This window comes from Notolepis coatsorum (genome assembly GCF_963971535.1).
Source record: "Notolepis coatsorum genome assembly, chromosome: 2".
Classification (NCBI taxonomy): Eukaryota; Metazoa; Chordata; class Actinopteri; order Aulopiformes; family Paralepididae; genus Notolepis; species Notolepis coatsorum.
This window is the reverse complement of record NC_140166.1, coordinates 200,676,819-200,698,223: the sequence shown is the minus strand read 5'-3', so window position 1 is coordinate 200,698,223 and position 21,405 is coordinate 200,676,819. Positions and strand designations below refer to the sequence as shown.

General features: G+C 41.2%; 1 protein-coding gene across 1 annotated transcript in view; it reads right to left on the bottom strand.

Annotated features, from left to right (window-relative positions):
- Positions 1–21,405, bottom strand: part of ttll7 (tubulin tyrosine ligase-like family, member 7) — a gene marked incomplete at both ends in the record, with an annotated part of 162,172 nt that overhangs the window by 33,002 nt on the left and 107,765 nt on the right. The window contains 1 exon segment of the mRNA XM_084308467.1: positions 16,482–16,617. Within this exon segment, the coding sequence (XP_084164593.1) occupies positions 16,482–16,617 (136 nt within the window).

Below are 21,405 nucleotides of genomic sequence, written 5' to 3'. Positions count from 1 at the left end.
ATAGCGCTTTTAACTTTTACAAATTACCGGCCAGTCTCTCTCCTACCTCAGTTCTAAAAAATACTAGAAAAGCTTTTTTCAATAAGACTTTTCAGTTTTATTGAAAAAAATTACTTTCTGACAGCCAGTATGGTTTCAAACATAATAGATCAACTTAATTGGCACTTACAGACCTAGTTTCAAGTTTCAAGTTTCTTTATTAGTTGTCATACAGAAGTAAAGAATACTTGTATACAAAATGCTTCTTTCTGTTACGCTCCAGAGACTGTGCTAGACAAAAAGATAAGTGTAAAATAAAATAAGTATAGCAAGTAAAAAATAGAAGTCACGTACGTAGACACTAGTGTTCAGTATGTACATATGTACAATGTTCAATGCAGAGTAGAAGTAACTGAGTTACCATACAATATACTATACAATATACTAATATACAATCTACTATATAGTGCAAAGCAGAAATGGGATGAGGTACAATGTAGGTACAATTTACAGTAAGGTGTACTGAGGTATGGGTTGTAGTGCAAATTCTTTGCCAATAAATATAAAGTGTGTTTAGGTGTTCTAAAGTGTGTAGAGTGGGTGCTGCAGTGAGTTGTTTGTTTAAAGTGAGTGTGTGCGTGTGGATGTGTGTGCTGTGAGTGCATTTGATGGTTGTTGCATAGTGTTATTGTTCGTTGAGCAACCTGATGGCCTGGGGATAGAAGCTTCTTCTGAGTCTGTCTGTGCTTGCCATGAGACTCCGGTATCACTTGCCTGACCGCAGCAGTTGAGGAAATCACCACATATACGGACAACAAGAAATTTGCTGTAGGAATATTTATAGATTTGAAGAAGGCGTTTGATACTTACTATAGATCATGGTATATTATTACAAAAGCTGGAGCGATATGGTATTAGAGGAACTGTTCTAAATTGGCTGGAAAGTTATTTGGAAGACAGGAAACAATTTGTACAAATTGACAACCATAGGTCAACACTGATAAACATCTACTGCGGAGTACTGCAAGGGTACATTTTGGGTCCGACACTGTATCATCAATCATGAAATTCATTCTTTTTGCAGATGACACAAATATAATTTGTTCAGGGGAAAATTTGCAGCATATTTTGCAGGTGATCACACAGGATAAAGTTTAAAAAAAGAATGGTTTGATGAACATAAATTGTCATTGAATTTGAGCAAAACTAAATTAATGTTATTTGGAAAGCGCAATAGTGACATAACAGTGAAAATTATGATAGACAGTGTATGTATTGAAAGAGTACAACAAACCACATTCCTGGGTGTGATCATAGATGGCAGGATAAGCTGGAAACCCCACATCAGTCAAGTAAAATCCAAGATGGCCAAAAGTGTGGGGATTATGTATTGATCCAATAATTTAGTCAACCAAAGGTCACTTCTCATCCTCTACCATGCACTTGTGGTCCCATATTTGAACTAGTGTCTGGAAGTCTGGGGTAATTCTTACCGTTCCAATATATCACCTCTTTATATACTGCAAAAAAAGGCCATTAGGATTGTGTACAATGCAACCAACACTCTACCCCATTGTTTTTACAAGCATCAGATTTTAAATTATGGGGCTTGATCATACTTAGGACTGCCAAAATCATGTTCAAAGCTTCACACAACTCTCTTCCAACCCCCATCCAATATCGGTTCACTGAGAGGGTAGGAACCAAGAATTCTAATCTTAGAGGGAAACAGAAACTTCAGCAACCGGGTGCAAGAACCACTCTAAAATCTATGTGCATATCTGTTTGTGGAGTGAGATTATGGAATGGATTGGACGAGGAGGTTTGATTTGATTTGATTTTAATTTGTCTCGAACATAGAAACATAAAACAAGTTTAAAAAACAAAAAGGTAAATAGTCAAATACTATTTCCATACAATAAGTGTTCGAGAAGGAACAGGGGGAAGTACAAAAACGTATCAAGCCCTGCCCCTTCCTTACAATATTTTACATTATAATTTAATAAAAATTAAAATAATATAACAAATAATGAAAAATAAAATGAAAGTACAGTTTTTTATATATCCAAATATCCAAAACGAGAAAAGATATGTATTAGGCAGTCACATTACTGCTCAAGCTCCTCTCTCTCTCCTCTCTCTCTTCTTTAATTTAGCAACATTAATTCATACAGTCTGTAGACATAGGACGTTGTAGCGTCCTATGAATGAAGTCACCAGCTGTAATCGAGCTGTGTACTATAACTCAAGCTTTGTCGAGCGCAAAGCTCCTCCAATGAATGAACAAACAGAGCCGGCACGTCAGGCCGTTGTCACCAGCTGTATTCGAGCGCCCCTGCTGGTCATCGTTACCGTTAATACGGTTCCCAAAAATCGGTCGACAGACAATTCATGGCTGCATCTGTATATGTGTCCATAAGTGCTTGTTTATAGCTACCTTTAAATTGATTGATATTTTTGCTTAATTTTATACTGACATCCAGACCATTCCAGAGTGATACCACAAACTGCAATGCACATACTTTTAAGAGTTGTACATACCGTAGGTTGTTTTAAAGCTAATGTCCCTCTAAAATTATAAACACTCTCTCTAGCCATGAACGTTTTTTTAATGTTGCTTGGTAATTTGTTTTTTATTGCCAGAAACATAATTTGTGCAGATTTTAATTTGATTAAGTCCATGCATTTTATTGTTTGACTCTTTACAAACAGTGTGCAGTGTGCATATCTTTTGTAAGTTGCTTTTATAAGTATTTCCCCAAGTTTCAACACAATATGATAGATATGGTACAATGAGTGTGCAATATAATGTATATAGAGTTTTCTGATTGAGGATATATCTAGTCTTGCCCAGTATACCAATACTTCTCGCTAACTTTGAACACAATTATTTGGGGTGTCCAGCAGAGTTTGTAGTCTATTAAAACCCCTAGAAACGTGTTTGTATATTCAAAACAGCTCTCATAAGACCCTTACTAAAGAAACCCAAACTAGACAGTAATGTACTAACCAACTATAGGCCAATATCCAACCTCCCATTCATCAGCAAGACACTTGAAAAAAATTTCTCAATACAAATAAACTCCTTTCTCAAAGAAAACAACATCATGGAGGAATTTCAATCAGGCTTCAGAACGCACCATAGCACTGAAACTGCTCTTACAAAAATAATTAGTGACCTCAGAATAAACTCTGATGCAAACAAAGTCTCAATTCTTGTCCTATTAGATCTAGATCTCGTCCTATTAGAGCGTTTGACACGATCGACCATGATATCCTAATAAATCGTCTAGAAAAGTTAGTTGGTCTTTCTGACTATGTATTAAACTGGTTCAGAACATATATCAAAGGTAGAAAATATTACATCAGGCTTGGAGATCCTTCTTCTGAGAAACATGACACCTACTTCGGAGTTCTACAGGGGAGCTGCCTTGGTCCATTATTATTCTCACTATACATGCTGCCACTCGGAGACATCATTAGAAAACACAATGTATGTTTCCATAGTTATGCAGATGACACACAATTGTACATCTCCGCTGAACCAAATGATCACACAGCTATTAACTCCATTTCCGCCTGTCTCTTAGCAATAAAAAAAAATGGACGACGAACAACTTCCTAAAATTAAATGAGGGCAAAACTGAAATCCTACTAGTCGGTCCTATAACAAAAAGAGAAATGTTACAGAGAAATATGGGGCAACTTACTCCTTGGATCAAACCTGAAGTTACAAGTCTTGGTGTTATAATAAACTCAGACCTAAGCTTTAACTCACACATCAACAAGGTGACAAAAAAATAATTTGTCCACCTTAGAAACATAGCTAAGGTACGGCCGTTTATAAATAAAAAAGACGCTGAAAAACTGATCCATGCCTTTATCTCAAGCCGACTTGACTACTGTAATGCACTCCTCACTGGCCTCCCAAAAAAAACACAGAACGACTCCAACAGCTAGGCTACTAACTAGAACCAAGAGGAGAGACCACATCAGTCCAGTATTAGCTAACCTATACTGGCTTCCAGTAACATTTAGAATTGATTTCAAGGTCCTCCTCCTTATATACAAAGCACTAAATGGAACAGGACCAAGCTACATTGCAAATTCTCTAGTCAACTATGTGCCTCCTAGAACATTGTGATAATCTACTACTGGTCTATTGAAGGTTCCAAGCCATAGTCTAAGGAAAATCATGAATGCAGCCTTTGCAAACTATGCATCAAAGTTATGGAACACACTACCTATGGACATTAGGGAAGCTAGATCTCTTAATATTTTCAAATATTTGTATTGTTGCTGTTGATTGTACTGTAGCACTATTTTACTCTGTTCATTCTATTGCATCATTTTACTATCTATTCTATTCTACTATTTTATTGCACTGTATTATTTTACTCTGTCTATTACTTTTTATTACAGGTTCAAAACTGTCAGGTATTAAACTGTGTGGGTATCAAACAAGAGACTGTCAGGCTTTAAAACTGTGTAGGACCCAGGCCTATAACTGCACCCTGAGAGAGGGAACTGCGCCCTGAGAGGGAGGTTTGCCCTGGGTGGGAGGTTCGAAGGGTCAAAGTGGGTATAAAACAGGAGGGAAGACTGTCATGTTTTAAACTGTGGATACCAAACAGAGAAGGAAAAGATGACTTTGAACTGTTGAACAGTAATCCAGAACTATTTTATTGCACTGTAAAAAGTATTTTTTTTAATCTATTCTATTCTACAATTGTATTGCACTGCACTATTGCACTATTTTACTCTGTCTATTTTATCTTACTCTTTTTATTATTGTCTATTTAAAACGGAATCAAACCATAAACAAGGTGGCCTGTTGGGATGTTAGATCCTAATGTGAAAAACTGTGATTTTATATGTCTGCACTTTATGTGATCATTTTATGCCTGTCTTTTTTCTGTTGTGAAGCACTTTGAGCTGCAGTTTCTGTATGAAAGGTGCTATACAAATAAAGTGTATTATTATTATTATTATTATTATTATTATTATTATTATTATTATTATTATTATTATTATTATTATTATTATTATTATTATTATTATTATTATTATTATTATTATTATTATTATTATTATTATTATTATTATTATTATATACTCTCTCAATTTTTACATTATCAATTTTCAGTAGAGGATCAGTGTTTATTCTACAATTTCCACATATCATGAAGTTGTTGTTGTTGATGAGGTTAAACTGAGTAAAAACATAAACCAGTTTAAAAGAAAGAGAAAGAATATTGGAAAGATATCAGGAGGGAGAACATGACGTTTGGCATTAAAAGGAATATGTTATATATAAACGCGTGTAGTCTGCACGGAGCCGTTGTTGCGAAAACGCCCATGCGCAGTAGATACCATCTGCGTGCCCTTCCGGTGACAACAGTGTGTGTGTGTGTGTTTGTGTTTGGGACATAGCTCCGTGTCCCAAATAGCTTCAGCTACCATGTGTTGTCAAGTTATTGTTATAAGGACCCCAGTCCAAGCTACAACAGTCTGCATTCCCTTAACAATTGTTTGTATTGAGCCGTATTGTATTGTACCCATATGCAATATGTTAAATAAAGTTTACATCCATTCATTCTGCTAGCATTACCGATTGCATGAGCAGCTGGCTAACGTGAGCTATCAGGATTCAGACCCTGTTAGCTCAGAGCTCCTCTTTCAACTTAACAAGCATTAAACAAAATGGCCCAGTCATCTATTCACCTTTGTTTAATACACACAGCGTTGTCTCTAATGTTATCTAACTACTGATAGCTCGCGATATCATCAGTTTGGTGCTGGCTAAGTAGCGTGAGCTAACGTTAGCTTCTAGCCACAATGCTATATTGTTATAATGGCATACTCCATTGACGTTAGCATGCAGCTAACAATGCTACCGATCTTTTTTTAGACTAAACTATCCGCTCTTGGTGGTCACTTGTGTTGATGTTAGTTTTGTTTCATCAACAAATGACAGGCAGAACACACAGTGAATGTATCCGTTTTGTTTATTGCACTTTTATTAGGCTTTGCTGAAAAAGAATTGCTGCATTGGGTAACTAGGCAAAATAGGGTGGCCGCCTTGTTGACATTTGCTTTGCAGGCACATTCAAGTTCTGATTGGTTGAAATTGCCTTCATGTTTGCCACCTACTGTCACCTACTGCTTTGGCAGTGTACTACATCAGTGTGCTCGGGTGACAAACACGAAAAAAAAACGAAAGTGTGACTCGAGGCGCACGACGTCGCGGCGAAACGCATATGACGACGATACGAAAATGAAACGAAAGGTGTAACCGCACCCTAAGTGGTATCTGTTGTAACTGTTGTCTATTGTATTGTTTTGTGGTGGTTATTGTACTGTTTTGTGGTTGTCTTGTATTGTATAGGTTGCATGGTTTGAAATAAATAAATGAAACTGAAGCGCTTTACAACTTATGCCTCACATTCACTCACACATTCACACACCGACGGCAGAGGCAACCATGCAAGGTGTCAACCTGCTCATCGGGGGCAGTTAGGGGTTGAGTGCCTTTGCTCAAGGACACGTCGACACGCTGCCGGGAGGAGCTGGAATCTAACCAGGAACCGTATGATTACCAGACCCTACCTCCTGAACCAATGTCGCCCCTGGCTCCAAATAAATACAGCTAATTGATTCGTCAAAGCGAATTCATTGCTTCTGTCCTTCCTGTGTCATCATCTATTCTAGAGGGAGCCATTGAAGCTGCCATTGAAGCTGGTTTAGGCCTGTTTAACATAATATTACCACTTTTATGATTAACACAGTATTATACAACGGCATGCAAATTTCTCGATTCTGATTGGCCATTTACACGTCTTTATTGGCAACAATCCACGGTCCTGGGCTCAGGACCCGCCCACAACCGAATCACATATCACTCCCCGGCTCACTCCGGGAGAAAACAAGATCGCAGACAACAAATGGATATGTTGATAGCACCATAACGACTAAATATGAAGCGATTCTGTCAAGGGGAATGTGTTAGTCCTTTAAACAATGTTGGATGATGTAATTGATGGGTCTTGAGTCAATCTAGAACAAAAGAAAAATCGCAGATTGATTGATTGATTAATTGATTGATTTAAATTTCGACTTCCTTCCCACTGACTGCAGCGTTCACTCTCACACTGTCCGACGCTGGCGTACCCACAAACACACACACACACATACACACACACACACACACACACACACACACATACACACACACACACACACACACACACACACACACACACACACACACTGTGACACACACACACACACACACACACACACGCACACACACACACACACACACACACACACACACTCCTGTCTGCAACAGCGGGGGAGTCAGACTGAGAGAGAAGCAGCGCTGTTTTAAAGGATAACTCCACTTTTTTTTTAAATTAGCTTATTTAACATCTTCCCTGGAGTTAGACAAGAAGATGCATACCTTTTTTGTCTCTGTGCGTGCATTTTAGCTTTGGGAATAGACGCTCGTTAGCATAGCTTAGCTTCATCACTGGAAGTGGGGGAGGACAGTAGCCTTACAGTGCCTTACAGTGTATTGCAAGGTCTGACATTGACCAAACTTGATATGCATGACCTTGGTGGGCTCTAGGTCAACTCCTGAAAAGGGGGTCAATGTCAGACCTTGCAATCAAAAGTTAGGGGCGCACTGAAATTATGGCAAGGGTTATTAGCCCCCTAACTTTTGATTGCAAAGTCTGACATTGACCCCCTTTTCAGGAGTTGACCTAGAGCCCACCAAGGTCATGCATATCAAGTTTGGTCAATGTCAGACCTTGCAATACACTGTAAGGCACTGTAAGGCTACTGTCCTCCCCCACTTCCAGTGATGAAGCTAAGCTATGCTAACGGAGCGTCTATTCCCAAAGCTAAAATGCACGCACAGAGACAAAAAAGGTATGCATCTTCTTGTCTAACTCCAGGGAAGATGTTAAATAAGCTAATTTAAAAAAAAAGTGGAGTTATCCTTTAAGTGAGCATGGTCTATTGAATTGATTGATTGGTTGATTGCTAATTTTATTACTGTACCCCTGGTTTCCAACTGGTTAAGTTTAGGCTAAAAGAAATAAATAAAAAAAATAGGGCGAAGAAAACGTTTTTTTCCTATAGGGCAAAGAAAACGTTTTAATTTGTTTTACCTACTTTATATAGAAGCATCTAAGAATGAAGTTCTATGGAAAGTAGGTCTGCATTCCCTTAACAATTGTGTGTATTGAGCCGTACTGTATTGTACCCATTCTGCATCTGGTAATAAAATTTTCAATCAATCATTCCAATAATACACAGTTGGATGTGTTAGTTGTTGGATGCACTTCAAGCTGCTTCCACATGAGGCAACTTCTCTCAATCATTCCAATAATACACAGTTGGATGTGTTAGTTTGGTTGGATGCACTTCAAGCTGCTTCCACATGGAGGCAACTTGTCTTTTTTGTAGTTGTGGGAACTACTTTTTCTGGCGGATGGTTTTTTCAATAAATCTTCGATTAATGTGTGTTTATTGTATAGAAATAAGGTTGGATGAATCTGGCAGTTGTATAAAAGCTTTACACCACTTGTAGTCGTGATTTGTGACCAATAAACCATGCCTAGGGGGGTCTAACGACCACCCCTAGGCATGGTTTATTGGTCACAAACCACTCCTGCGCGTGATGTAATGCTTAAATATCACACGCTGGGTGATCTGAGGGGGACAGGACAAGGCCCATATCAAGCCCCGTTCACATCTCTTGTGGAATGCTTGCATATTCACCCTTGATGGGGAACTATTATTTATAATATATTATATATTCTGTGGAACATATTGTTTGCAGAAACTAAACTTAATTGTAATTATTTCTTTCCCAGAACCTTTTTCTTCTCTTATATGTCTATTAACAGGTGGTTTTTGGTGGGTGTAGCAACACACCGCATTTTAAATGACTAATTTCCTTCCCTGCCTGACTACCCCACACACCCGAGAGTGAAAAACATTTACAAACTGGGCAGTACATTAGGTAAGCCGTGTTCCTGGCTCCAAAAAGTAGCAGCTAATGGATAAATCAAAGCTAATTCATTGCCTCCGTCCCTCTCGTGTCATCATCTAGGGGGGGGGGGGGGGGTTTGAAGCTCGTTTAGGCTTGTTAATCTGAAGGCTTCAAACTCCTGGCCAAGCGGCACAGAGTACATATCATATTCCCCCCAGCACCTAAATAGCGTTTCAGACTGCAGAGCTGCCAAGACTGGGCAAAGCTTGTTTTCCATAGTATGTCTGTCCCCTTTAACAGGAAAATAGAGTAAACATCTTATTCTTCTGACCGACCTTGTCTGAGCCATGAATCGGGGCCTCTGTGTCTGCTCTCTCTCTCTCTCTCTCAGTACTCCGGCCTGCCCACTAGCATGCGCCCACAGATAACATCTTGTGTATCTCTTGTCGCCACTGTAGCCACACATCTACCTCTGTGTGGATAATATAGCTGTAGCGACACATCTACCTCTGTGTGGATAATATAGCTGTAGTGACACATCTACCTCTGTGTGGATAATATAGCTGTAGTGACACATCTACCTCTGTGTGGATAATATAGCTGTAGTGACACATCTACCTCTGTGTGGATAATATAGCTGTAGTGACACATCTACCTCTGTGTGGATAATATAGCTGTAGTGACACATCTACCTCTGTGTGGATAATATAGCTGTAGTGACACATCTACCTCTGTGTGGATAATATAGCTGTAGTGACACATCTACCTCTGTGTGGATAATATAGCTGTAGTGACACATCTACCTCTGTGTGGATAATATAGCTGTAGTGACACATCTACCTCTGTGTGGATAATATAGCTGTAGTGACACATCTACCTCTGTGTGGATAATATAGCTGTAGTGACACATCTACCTCTGTGTGGATAATATAGCTGTAGTGACACATCTACCTCTGTGTGGATAATATAGCTGTAGTGACACATCTACCTCTGTGTGGATAATATAGCTGTAGTGACACATCTACCTCTGTGTGGATAATATAGCTGTAGTGACACATCTACCTCTGTGTGGATAATATAGCTGTAGTGACACATCTACCTCTGTGACACAGAGACGGCTGAGTGCTTCGAGTACAACACCCTCCCCTGCGCACGGTAGAGAGACTTTCTTTTAAGCCTCGGAAGAAGCGAATGTGGTGGAATCTGACGATTCCAACCACATTCAACGCAACAACGTTTAACGTCCGTGTGGAACCAATGTGCCAACAACCTTTCCATGGGTGAAGCATAGTTGAGCATAGTTGTCATTTAATGACACTAATACTAATCTATACAATCACCTGTTGTTGAATAAATACCATTACTTTCTAGTTATTACAAAAACAGTATATATAAAACAGTAGCTGTAAAAAAGAAAAGAAAAAAAAGTTTAATAATTTATATAATATAATTTTTTTTTTTTTTATGCACTGGTATTGGATCAGTATAACCAGACCTAGACCACCTCTAACTCTAACCCCTAACCAGACCTAGACCACCTCTAACTTTAACCCCTACGTTAGGGTTGTGACTTAGAGGTGGTCTAGGTCCAGATAGGGGTTAAGAGTTGGTCTAGCCCTTTACATCCATCTATCTAAATAATAATAATAAATTATAATGAATGCTTAACTACCCCTAAGTTACCCTAACCAGACCTAGACCACCTCTAACTCTAACCACTAACCATACCTCTTCCATGTGGCACTTTAACACTGACCTCAGAATGTGATTTTATATAATGTTTTTATGCAAGCAGATTGCAATCAGTGTGTACTACTACTAGTAATACTGTGTGTTCTGTTTACTTAGTTTACAGTATCCTGTTATAGAATAAACCGCTGCCAGACACAGCAGAGAGAGAGAGGACATACATGACAGAGAGGACAGACACAGCAGAGAGAGGACAGACATGGCAGAGAGAAAGGAAAGACAGACAGAGTTCAGCGTCGTCTCTTTGGTCAGAAACAACGTCACCACATCCGTAATGCTCTCTTAGATGCATACATTGGACCATGTCTACACCAACATATACTGTAGGTGCAACAATACATTGGACCATGTCTACACCAACATATACTGTAGGTGCAACAATACATTGGACCATGTCTACACCAACATATACTGTAGGTGCAACAATACATTGGACCATGTCTACACCAACATATACTGTAGGTGCAACAATACATTGGACCATGTCTACACCAACATATACTGTAGGAGCAACAATACATTGGACCATGTCTACACCAACATATACTGTAGGAGCAACAATACATTGGACCATGTTTACACCAACATATACTTCCTGTGTATCACTTGTGCCGCCGACTCAGATTCCCCTAGGTTAAAAAATAAATACGCAATTTAAATCAGAAAATGTTCCATGTTGACTATTTCTGACTTCTGACAAGTTTTTTTCCATTAACTAAAAATAGACAAAAATGTCATCCGTTTTTGTCGACTAAATCTAGACTAAAACAAAAAAGACAAAATTGAGACAAAAACTGACTAAGACTAAAATGCTCAGACATTTAGTTGACTAAAACTGACTAAACGAAAAATAAATGAAGATGACTAAATATGATGAAAACGAAAAAGGAGCACATGACACATGACTAAGACTAAAACTAAAATGAAAATAGCTGCCAAAATGAACACTGGTGGGGAGTTAGTTCCACCATTGTGGAGCGAGGACTGAGAATAGCGTGCTTCCTTTTGATGACACCCCAGGAGCTCGGATAGGAGTGGGTATAAGGGGCCCAGAAGATGTAGAGTGTAGGGGTCTTGAGGGTGTGTAGTTATAGACCATTGACCGGAGGTATATGTTTATTTATAAAGTGCTCCTAATTACCAACTTCATTACTATAATTCAATGTACGAGCTTATCAAACCCGCTCTCAGGACTGGGTTACACTACATGTTCCTCGGATGAATTCCAAACTTGGAAAGACTGCTTTTAGATTTTGTGCTTGGGACTCGTGCAATAACCTAAAAAAAACACTTGGAATATTGACTCCCAGTGGGACATTTAAAAAGTGTGCTCTTACATCTTAACATTGTTAACGAATATAATTGTCTTAACGAGTGATAACATTTGTATCTTATCATCTGATTTATCTTTGCTTTGGTTATTTCTTTGTTATTTTTCATGGTTTTCTGCCAACTGTAATCTCGGCATCATTGAAAATGAGGGTCCACCCTCAATAATCTCAGAGGATCTAAATAATGAACGAATAATAAAAGTATAGACGAACGTTTTGTGACATCTGTGCCATATTTGGCGTCCTGGCTGGACACACGTGGCTCCCAGGCAGCATCGACCGAGGCAGACTTTAGAGAAGCCAGGGTTATGGCAGCCAGGGCTAATAACGCTGGGTCCCTGCCAACTTGGCCTGAGCTGAATTGCAGGCAAATGTGATTAATGGCACTTTGTGGTCATGGCATAACAAGCTCCCAATCGCAGCTCAAGTACCGATGAAATGTGATGTTTTCTCTCAGATTAGCCACGAAGCAGATTGCCAGGGTCTGCCAAAAAGGTAAAGGGTTAACCCTTTGTAATGTAGTAGTGAAAGGGTTAAAGAGCTACAAGAAGTAACCAATTCAAAGTGATTGCCCGTTTTCTAGAAATGTCTTTCATATCTACTACAACCCTGAGCATGAACATTTCTGACATTTAAATCATTTCACCTCCATAAATTTGAAATTTATTAGAAGGATAAGCCCCTTGAGATATGCTATCTCGTTTTCGAGGGGGTCCTTAACATAGGATACAAAACATACAATACAATACAATACATAACAAAGCACAGGACAACAAATACACGTATACACTGACAGACACTCTCCCAAGCTCACCCCCACAATCCACACTTATTCCTCCCAAGAGGATCACCAATATATATAGATGTATTTTCCCTTATAAAACACATACAAAATTATAATTTGATCTGTAAACAACATGTAAGCCCTAACACAGTAAATCAATCAATAACAGGTGCAAGTAGTCTGTAGATGAGTGAACAAAGATATATTGAATAACCGGTAAGAAATGAGAGATCTGAGTGAACTAGGCAGTTTGTTCCAATCTGCTGGTGTTTTATATTTAAAGGCAAGTCGACCAATAGCGTTGGTGGTTCGAGGTATAGTAAAGAAAGGATGATCCGTGTGTCTTAAATTATAAGTTGAACTATATGGTGTTAAGAACTGCTTTAGATAGGGGGGATAATTAAAGTAAATACATTTGTAAACAAAAAGCAACCAATGAAAATGTCTTCTGAATGGGGGATAAAGCCAGTTTAACGACTCAAACATAAGACAGTGATGGGTTCTATAAGGGCACCTCAATATAAATCTGCAAACACTATTATAAGTGACATTTAAAGGACGGAGATTTGTTAGTGTGGTGTTCTGATAGACTATGTCTGCGTAGTCCACTATTGGAAGTACCAGCTGTATAATGATTATTTTCCTAACTTGAAGAGAAAAACAGTTAATAGAACGATACAATATTCTCAGGCTACAATTTGTTTTCTTTATCACAACATCAATATGTGACTTGAAGGTGAGTTGAGAATCAAGCCAAAGACCCAAGTACTTATATTCATCGACATTCTTGAGAGGAGCATCATCTAAAAACGTAATCAACAACTGATTCGATATTTGCAACAGATTTGATCTAGTACCAAACAGCATAGTATAGGACTTCTTCTTATTTAATAAAAGTTTGTTAATAGCTAACCATTTCTGAACAGCGTCAAAATGAGTCTGTAAAGCATACTGAATTTGTTGAATATCAGACATAGAAGAATAAATCACTGTATCGTCAGCGTATAATTGAGTAAGACAGTCAGATGGTATCTGGGTGAGATCATTAACAAATATAGAAAATAATAATGGTCCTAAAGATGAACCTTGAGCAACACCCTTGTCCATAATCAAAAAGTCAGACTGTTTACTCTGATATGATACACACTGGCGTCTATGGTGGATATATGAATTTAACCAAAGTAAAGAATTATTAGAGACACCAATAGCACACAGTTTGTCAAGAAGAAGATAATGATCAACCAAATCAAAGGCCTTTGTGAGATCTATAAATATTGCACCAGTGAACATGTTATTGTCCATTGCTGAGTGAACATCATTGGTCAATTTCAGAAAGGCTGTAGTTGTGGAGTAGTATGGCCTGCCCTGAAACCAGATTGGCATGGGGATAAAATATGAGATTCATTAACATAATGGGATAATTGATTAAAAATTCGTTTTTCAAAGACTTTTGCTGTACTATTAATAATTGAAATTGGTCTATAATTATTGAGATCAGAAGGATCACCACCTTTATGCAATGGAATGACTTTTGCACATTTCCAGCTTAATGGAGTTTCATTAGTTGTTAAAGATAGATTAAATAAATCAGACAAAGGATATGATAATACATGAGAGTCAAGTTTGATAAACTTGATCTCCATACCATCTGAACCACAGCTAGTACCCAATCTTAATTCATCAATGACCTTCTGAACATCAAGCGGACGAATAGTTCTAAAGGAAAAAGAGCTGTTGCATCTGGTATTATTAAGAGGCACATCAGAGTAGGAGGGGTCATTAAATTTGAGTCTGCAGACAGAATTAAAGTGTTGATTAAATAGTGCCATTAATAGTGCGAAGTTTTGCATTTTTATGTTGGTATGTGGCTCATGTCGACTAATATCCACATATCCTGTGGGTTCCTACCTACCATTAGGATGACAGAAAGCACCCGAGAAGTGGTTTCATGTATTGACTTTGTCCGCTCCTCACGTCCTTTCCCCCCCCCAACGCTTCTTGTATCTCTTAGTGTTTCTCTTTATCTCACACGTCTATCTATCTCCTTCCCTGGTCGATTTGTTCATTTCATTCCATCAATTCCTTCCTACGGTACTTGCCCTCCACGTCTTGCCCTCTCGCCGTATCTTCTCTCCGTGGCACGTCTGACTCTTTATTCTGTCCACCGCATATGGCTACCCAATCTCCACATTCCTTCGCGGCCCGTCTATTCCTCTCTCGCATAGTATTCAATTCCACTTCTCTCCGTCTCTGAGTCTCTTCGAACCTTCAGAGTTAGCTAGCAGCGCCCCACCCCCCTCACGCCAGTGAGTGAGGCGTTTGCGTTATATTATACAATATAATACAATTTGCAATATACTGTAATACTGTACAATACTGTCTCACCCCTGTGTGCACTTGCACGTCTCAACGGTACCACAGAAGGTAGTTTGTGTGTATGTGTGCGTGTGTGCGTGCGTGTGTGCGTGTGTGTGTGTGTGTGTGTGTGTGTGTGTGTGTGTGTGTGTGTGTGTGTGTGTGTGTGTGTGTGTGTGTGCGTGCGTGCGTGTGTGCGTGCGTGCATGCATGCGTGCGTGCGTGCGTACGTGTGTGTGTGTGTGTGTGTGCGTGTGTGTGTGCGTCTCAATGCCAAATACTAAGAAAAGGAAAGGAATTCATCCCGTGGCACATTAAAATGTGTGAGGCAACTCGTCATCCTTGAAAAGCCTCTTGAAAAATAAATACGGACGTTGAGTTCTGAAAGCGAAATCTACTGAGAAACAACGTGCTCGTTGCTGCGAGAGTGAGAGCAGGGGAGGCTGGAAGTTCGGAGGCTGCTGAATGGCTGAGGAGTATGTCAGAAGGAAAGGGAGACGGAAAGAAAATGGACGTGTGGGACTGAGATGAATACATACGCCGGAGAGTGCAGGGTTAGGAAGGACATTCTGACAAAGAGCGAGGGCTTTTAGAAATGTTAAGGAGCGCAACACACTCTCTACTGGTTCACCTTCCATTTCATTCCAAAATTAACCAGATAGATGCTTGAAATCGGTGTATGTGTTTGTGTGCGCGTATGTGTGTGCCCTTGTGTATCTTCTGTGGAGTGGGCTGTGGTCTGTAGGTGCACATATTAAGCGTGTGTGTGTGTGTGTGTGTGCGTGCGTGTGGTGTGTGTGTGTGTGTGTGTGTGTGTGTGTGTGTGTGTGTGTGTGGTGTGTGTGGTGTGTGTGTGTGTGGTGTGTGTGTGTGTGTGTGTGTGTGTGTGTGTGTGTGTGTTGTGTGTGTGTGTGTGTGTGTGTTGTGTTGTGTGTGTGTGTGTGTGTCAATGTATGTTTGTGTGTCTGGGTCTTTGTGTTTCCCTGTGTGTGTGTATATTCATCATTGTTCATTTCTGTGTCTGCAGGTGTCTGTGGTGTGGGCTGTGCTCTGTAGGTGCATTATCATGTGTGTGTGTTTATTATATTGTGTGTGTGCATGTGTGCGTGTGTGTGTGCGTGTGTGTGCATGTGTGCGCGCGTGCTCGTGTGTGTGTGTGCGTTGTGTGCGTGTGTGTGTGTGTGTGTGTGTGTGTGTGTGTGTGTGTGTGTGTGTGTGTGTGTGTGTGTGTGTGTGTGTGTGTGTGTGCCTGTCGGCCGGGCGGGTCTCAGGTACGTGCCTTCATTCGTTTCAGAGGATTATTCATTTCCTTTTGAAGTGAGGCCGCTCGCCCGGCGAGGAAGGTCTGAAAGGCAGCTGAGAGGAGGCTTTCATACTTCTCCAAGAGCAGCTTGTCATCTGGGGGGTAAATACGTCTGTGGGTGCAGAGAGTGGGAGAGAGAGAGAGAGAGGGGGGGGGGGGGGGGGGGGGCAGAGAGAGAGAGAGAAAGAGAAAGAGAGAACGGGGTGAGGAGTCAGCAAACAAGAGAGATGGAGCAAAAAAAGAGAGAACAAGGAAGGATTGGGTCAGCAAGAGAGAGAGATAGAGAGAGAGAGAGCGAGAGAGAGAGATAGAGAGAGAGAGAGAGAGAGAGAGAGAGAGAGAGAGAGAGAGAGAGAGAGAGAGAGAGAGAGAGAGAGAGAATAGGGAGGGACAGAAAGAGACAGAGACAGTGGAAGATGTGGAGAGGCAGTGGATAGAGACAGACAGGAGGAGAGAGAGAGAGAGAGAGAGAGAGAGAAGAGAGAGAGAGAGAGAGAGAGAGAGAGAGAGAGAGAGAGAGAGAGAGAGAGAGAGAGCACAATAAGTCAGTGAGAGTAACAGACACGACACACAGAAAACTAGCAGCATCGCAATGCCATGATGGAGAGAGAGAGAGAGAGAGAGAGAGAGAGCGAGAGAGAGAAGGACGCAATAGTAGAAGCTGTTGGATTGAAAACGCATACTCTGCGCACCTCTCGCACTCAGCAAACAAACCTCCAAAGTGTCTTATCGCCTTAACCTGCGTGTTAATGCCTTCCCCTCCTAATTGTCGATGCGCGCACTTTTTGTTGATATTCTCCCTCGATTCCCAGGTTGCGCTCCGGTCCCTTCCAGTCCTAATGTGTACCTGGTTCCGCAACGTTCCACATAGCTCTCTCTCTCTCTCTCTCTCTCTCTCTCTCTCTCTCTCTCTCTCTCTCTCTCTCTCTCTCTCTCTCTCTCTCTCCTCAGGCCGCAAGACTAAACCAACAGCGCCCCGACTGTTTGCCTTTGGCCACGGGGGGTGGGGGCAGAGAAACATATATAAACCCTCCCTCGCTTGATTATCTTCTTAATGCATCTCTCCAACCCCCCCCCCCCCCCCATCCCTCGAGGTCATGGCGCGCCACATAACCCGTCCCGAAATTATAAACGACGGCAGGAGCTTTTTCAGACCAAATAAACGCCGGTGAGAGTGGAAAAGCGAGAGCGAATACGTTGGTATCTTATTCTACGTATTTCAGAGTCTCCGGCCTCGTCTGGTGTTAATAGACTGCAATTCGATTCAGTGGGGATTCGAGAAGTCTACTGACACGGGTTCAAACCTGCTTTTAAAAACATACAAGGCGGTGGGAGAAAGTGGATGTGTTGTCTGCACCACTAGCAGGAAACTTCAAGTCACCGTTTTAGTTCCGTGGGCTAATATGTATATTTATATGTATATACACGCACACACACACACACACACACATCGCGATAGTGATCATTCAATTTCTAGAATGTTCAGTGTTCCATTTGGTGTACGAAACAATGACAGATCCACACAATGATTCACTCACAATTTGTCTAGCACAGTTGTCTAGTGGTTAACACTGTCACCTCACAGCAAGAAGGTCCTGGGTTTTATTCCCACTTGGGGACCAGGTTGCCGGGTTGCCACTTTGCCGGATACCCAGGTGGGGTATCTCCCGGGCCTTTCTGTGTGGAGTTTGCATGTTCTCCCCGTGCTCGCAAGGGTCCCCCCCCCCCCCAAAAGAGATAAACCGAATGGAAAAAAGACAGACAGGATCACTTGGATTGGTCCCCGGGTGCGGCAACCCCTGTCTGCTCCCGGCTGGGGAAGGACGACGGGATGGGTCAAGTGCAGAGACACAATTGAATCGACGACCCCCAAAACAATGCATGTGTGTGTTGCCCATCACTTTTGTGTGTCGCTGCCTGACTACGTTGCAATGTGTGCAATGAATAAAGACTTCTTCAAAGTCCAGTTTAATTTTAATGTTATAATTCTGCCGTTGTCTCTTTCGTTTCCATTTGAACTTGATAAAGGTGCTGGCTGGCATAGATAATCCCAAACCGAATAATGCATCTATAAGCGCGAGAAATATAATGCAGGCCTTTACATTTTTATTCAGAATCGACAAGACTTTGAAGGCTAATATATATCTCATTCTAGATACATTCTAGTACAACCCCTAGGCTCTGCATCTTCTGGCCGCCTCAGACCTACTCCTATCCGAGCTCCGGGAGGGTCATCAAAGAGAAGCCGCCTATTCTCAGTCCTTGCCCCACAATGGTGGAATGAACTGCCCACCCCAGTTAGGACAGCCGAAACCCGTCCAATCTTTCGCCGTCGACTAAAGACGCACTTCTTCAACCAGTATCTGAAAAAAAGAATAATAAAAAAATATATATAAAAAAAGTTCCCGAACTAACCTTACTGTCATGCACTTGTCCTAATAAACTAACCTACACTGTAACACGCAACACTTTGATGAACATTGTTACTCAGCTGATAGAGTTGTACCCTTCTTGCTGTCTTGTCGTACAGAACTTGTAAGTCGCTTTGGATAAAAGCGTCAGCTAAATGACTAAATGTAAAAAATGTAAATGTACAAGATACAACGTCATAAGAGATCGCACAAAGTCGTCAAGCTGGCTGGAAACATAAATGATCTAAATCGACATTAGATGTCCTGTCAGCTGTTTATTTCCTGTTGCAGTGTCTAGCTTCCTGGAATGATCTTCAACTCACACTAAAAATCAATACCCCACTATCCTACGGACAATCTAAAAACATGACCACAAACCTCCCTACCCCAGTATATACAGTAACTGTTTTTAATATAAAAACACGACCACAAACCTCCCTACCCCAGTATATACAGTAACTGTTTTTAATATAAAAACACGACCACAAACCTCCCTACCTCAGTATATACAGTAACTGTTTTTAATATAAAAACACGACCACAAACCTCCCTACCTCAGTATATACAGTAACTGTTTTTAATATAAAAACACGACCACAAACCTCCCTACCTCAGTATATACAGTAACTGTTTTTAATATAAAAACACAACCACAAACCTCCCTACCCCAGTATATACAGTAACTGTTTTAACACTTTCGGGGCCAACCACGTATATATACGTTTTTGGATCGTTTTCCCTTTTTTTCGATTTTAATATCCTATTCAATGTCAGGGACCTGTATGTTGTCGTTAAAAGGCATACTGGGACTCCGAAGGTGCAGTACCGGCCAGATCCTGCTAGTAGGCAGTATCGAGAGTGCAGTAAACCCTGTTCCAGACCGGGTGCTACACTCAAATATCTCCGGGCGCACTTTTCTAGTAATGGGAAACCTAGGGCTTCACTCGATCGCATTGAATCGTTTTCGGGACCCCCGATCCATATGTTGTGGTGGGTTATGTCGTGGACCAAATGGACATACGATGGATGGCGATCAAACAATTGGAATATTCTTTTTTTTTTGATCCACTTTTTCTCCCATTTTCTATATTTTCTCCCATCCCAATTTCGTATCATCCAATTCAACCCTCCCCTGTCACGAACGCTGTTTCTTGCCTCCCACAAGCCGGCTGCAGTGAGGACTAAGTCATACATAGCACAAGTCCCCTCCGGTACTTGAGGTAACAGCAGTCGCATCTTTTCACCTGCGCAGCTCGACCTCTCAGTGTCGAGGAGTAACGCGTGGGAGGCTCACGCTGCCCCCGACACTTCCTGATTCTACTGCGCAGGCGCACCAACCGACTTGTAGGAGTCGCTTGTTCACAACGTTCGATCCCCACCCTTCAGTTTTTCCCTCCCCGTAATACGGCCAATGTGTATTACTGCGGACGACCAGCCAAACTGAAAAACAATGTGGAGAGCTGGATTCGAACACGCGAATCCTAGCGTCTCCACACTGGTGGCGAGTGCCTTAGACCACTACACCACCTAGCCTCAATTGGAATATTCTTTTTGGAATACCACCGACTAGGGCGGCTGGGTGGCGCAGCGGACATTGCGCTCGTCACCAACGCAAGAGACACCGGTATCGAATCCGGCTGTCAGCGTTGCCTCCGGCTTGGGCCGGCCATCATACTAACTCAATTGGCAGAGTCAGCGGGAGGGGAGTCGATGGGTGGTAATCTGGTCGTTGTAAACAGCGACTCCTACAGGTCGGTCAGGGCGCCTGCAAAGCAAAGACAAGAAATGGCGGGGGCAGTGTGAGCCTCCGACATGTTACACCTCGCCAATGAGAGTCCGTGCTGGCAGGTGAAAAGAAGTGTATCGGAGGGGACATGTGATGGGCTTCTATCCTCCCTATGACCAGCCAGTGGGGAGCACATGCGAGCAACGATCAGGACAGGGGAGGGAGAATTGGCACGAGAGGAAAATTGGGATGGAAGAAAAATCACAGAAAAAGGAGGAGAAAAAAGTTGGTCAAAAAAAGGAATACCATTGACCACAGGTAAGGTCTATCTGATGTCAATTCCAGCTTGATCGTGCAAGGTTTTCATACTCATTCCCCTGATCGGTGTGTGTTGTGGTAATAACGAATGCCGCTACTGGCAATCAAATAATCAGAAACGACCCCCCCCCCCTTTCATGCATTCATGATGAAACATAATACATAAATATATATATATACATTTGATTTGGAAATAGTAGCGTGTCCAGGGACGAAACGCCAATGGTTTTAGTAGAATTCACGTTGCGCCCTATAACCAGCCTCCCAGGAATTAGCCCGGATCATTCCAAAATAATACTTATATTCACCACGAGGTAACGCGTGAACGTATTCATGAAAATTTTTATTCTTTTTTGCATCTTGAACGGAAGATAGTTACTGTCAAATGACCATGGTATTGTATCCATAGCTATAATATAAAATATAGATTTAGCTCTACAAACAA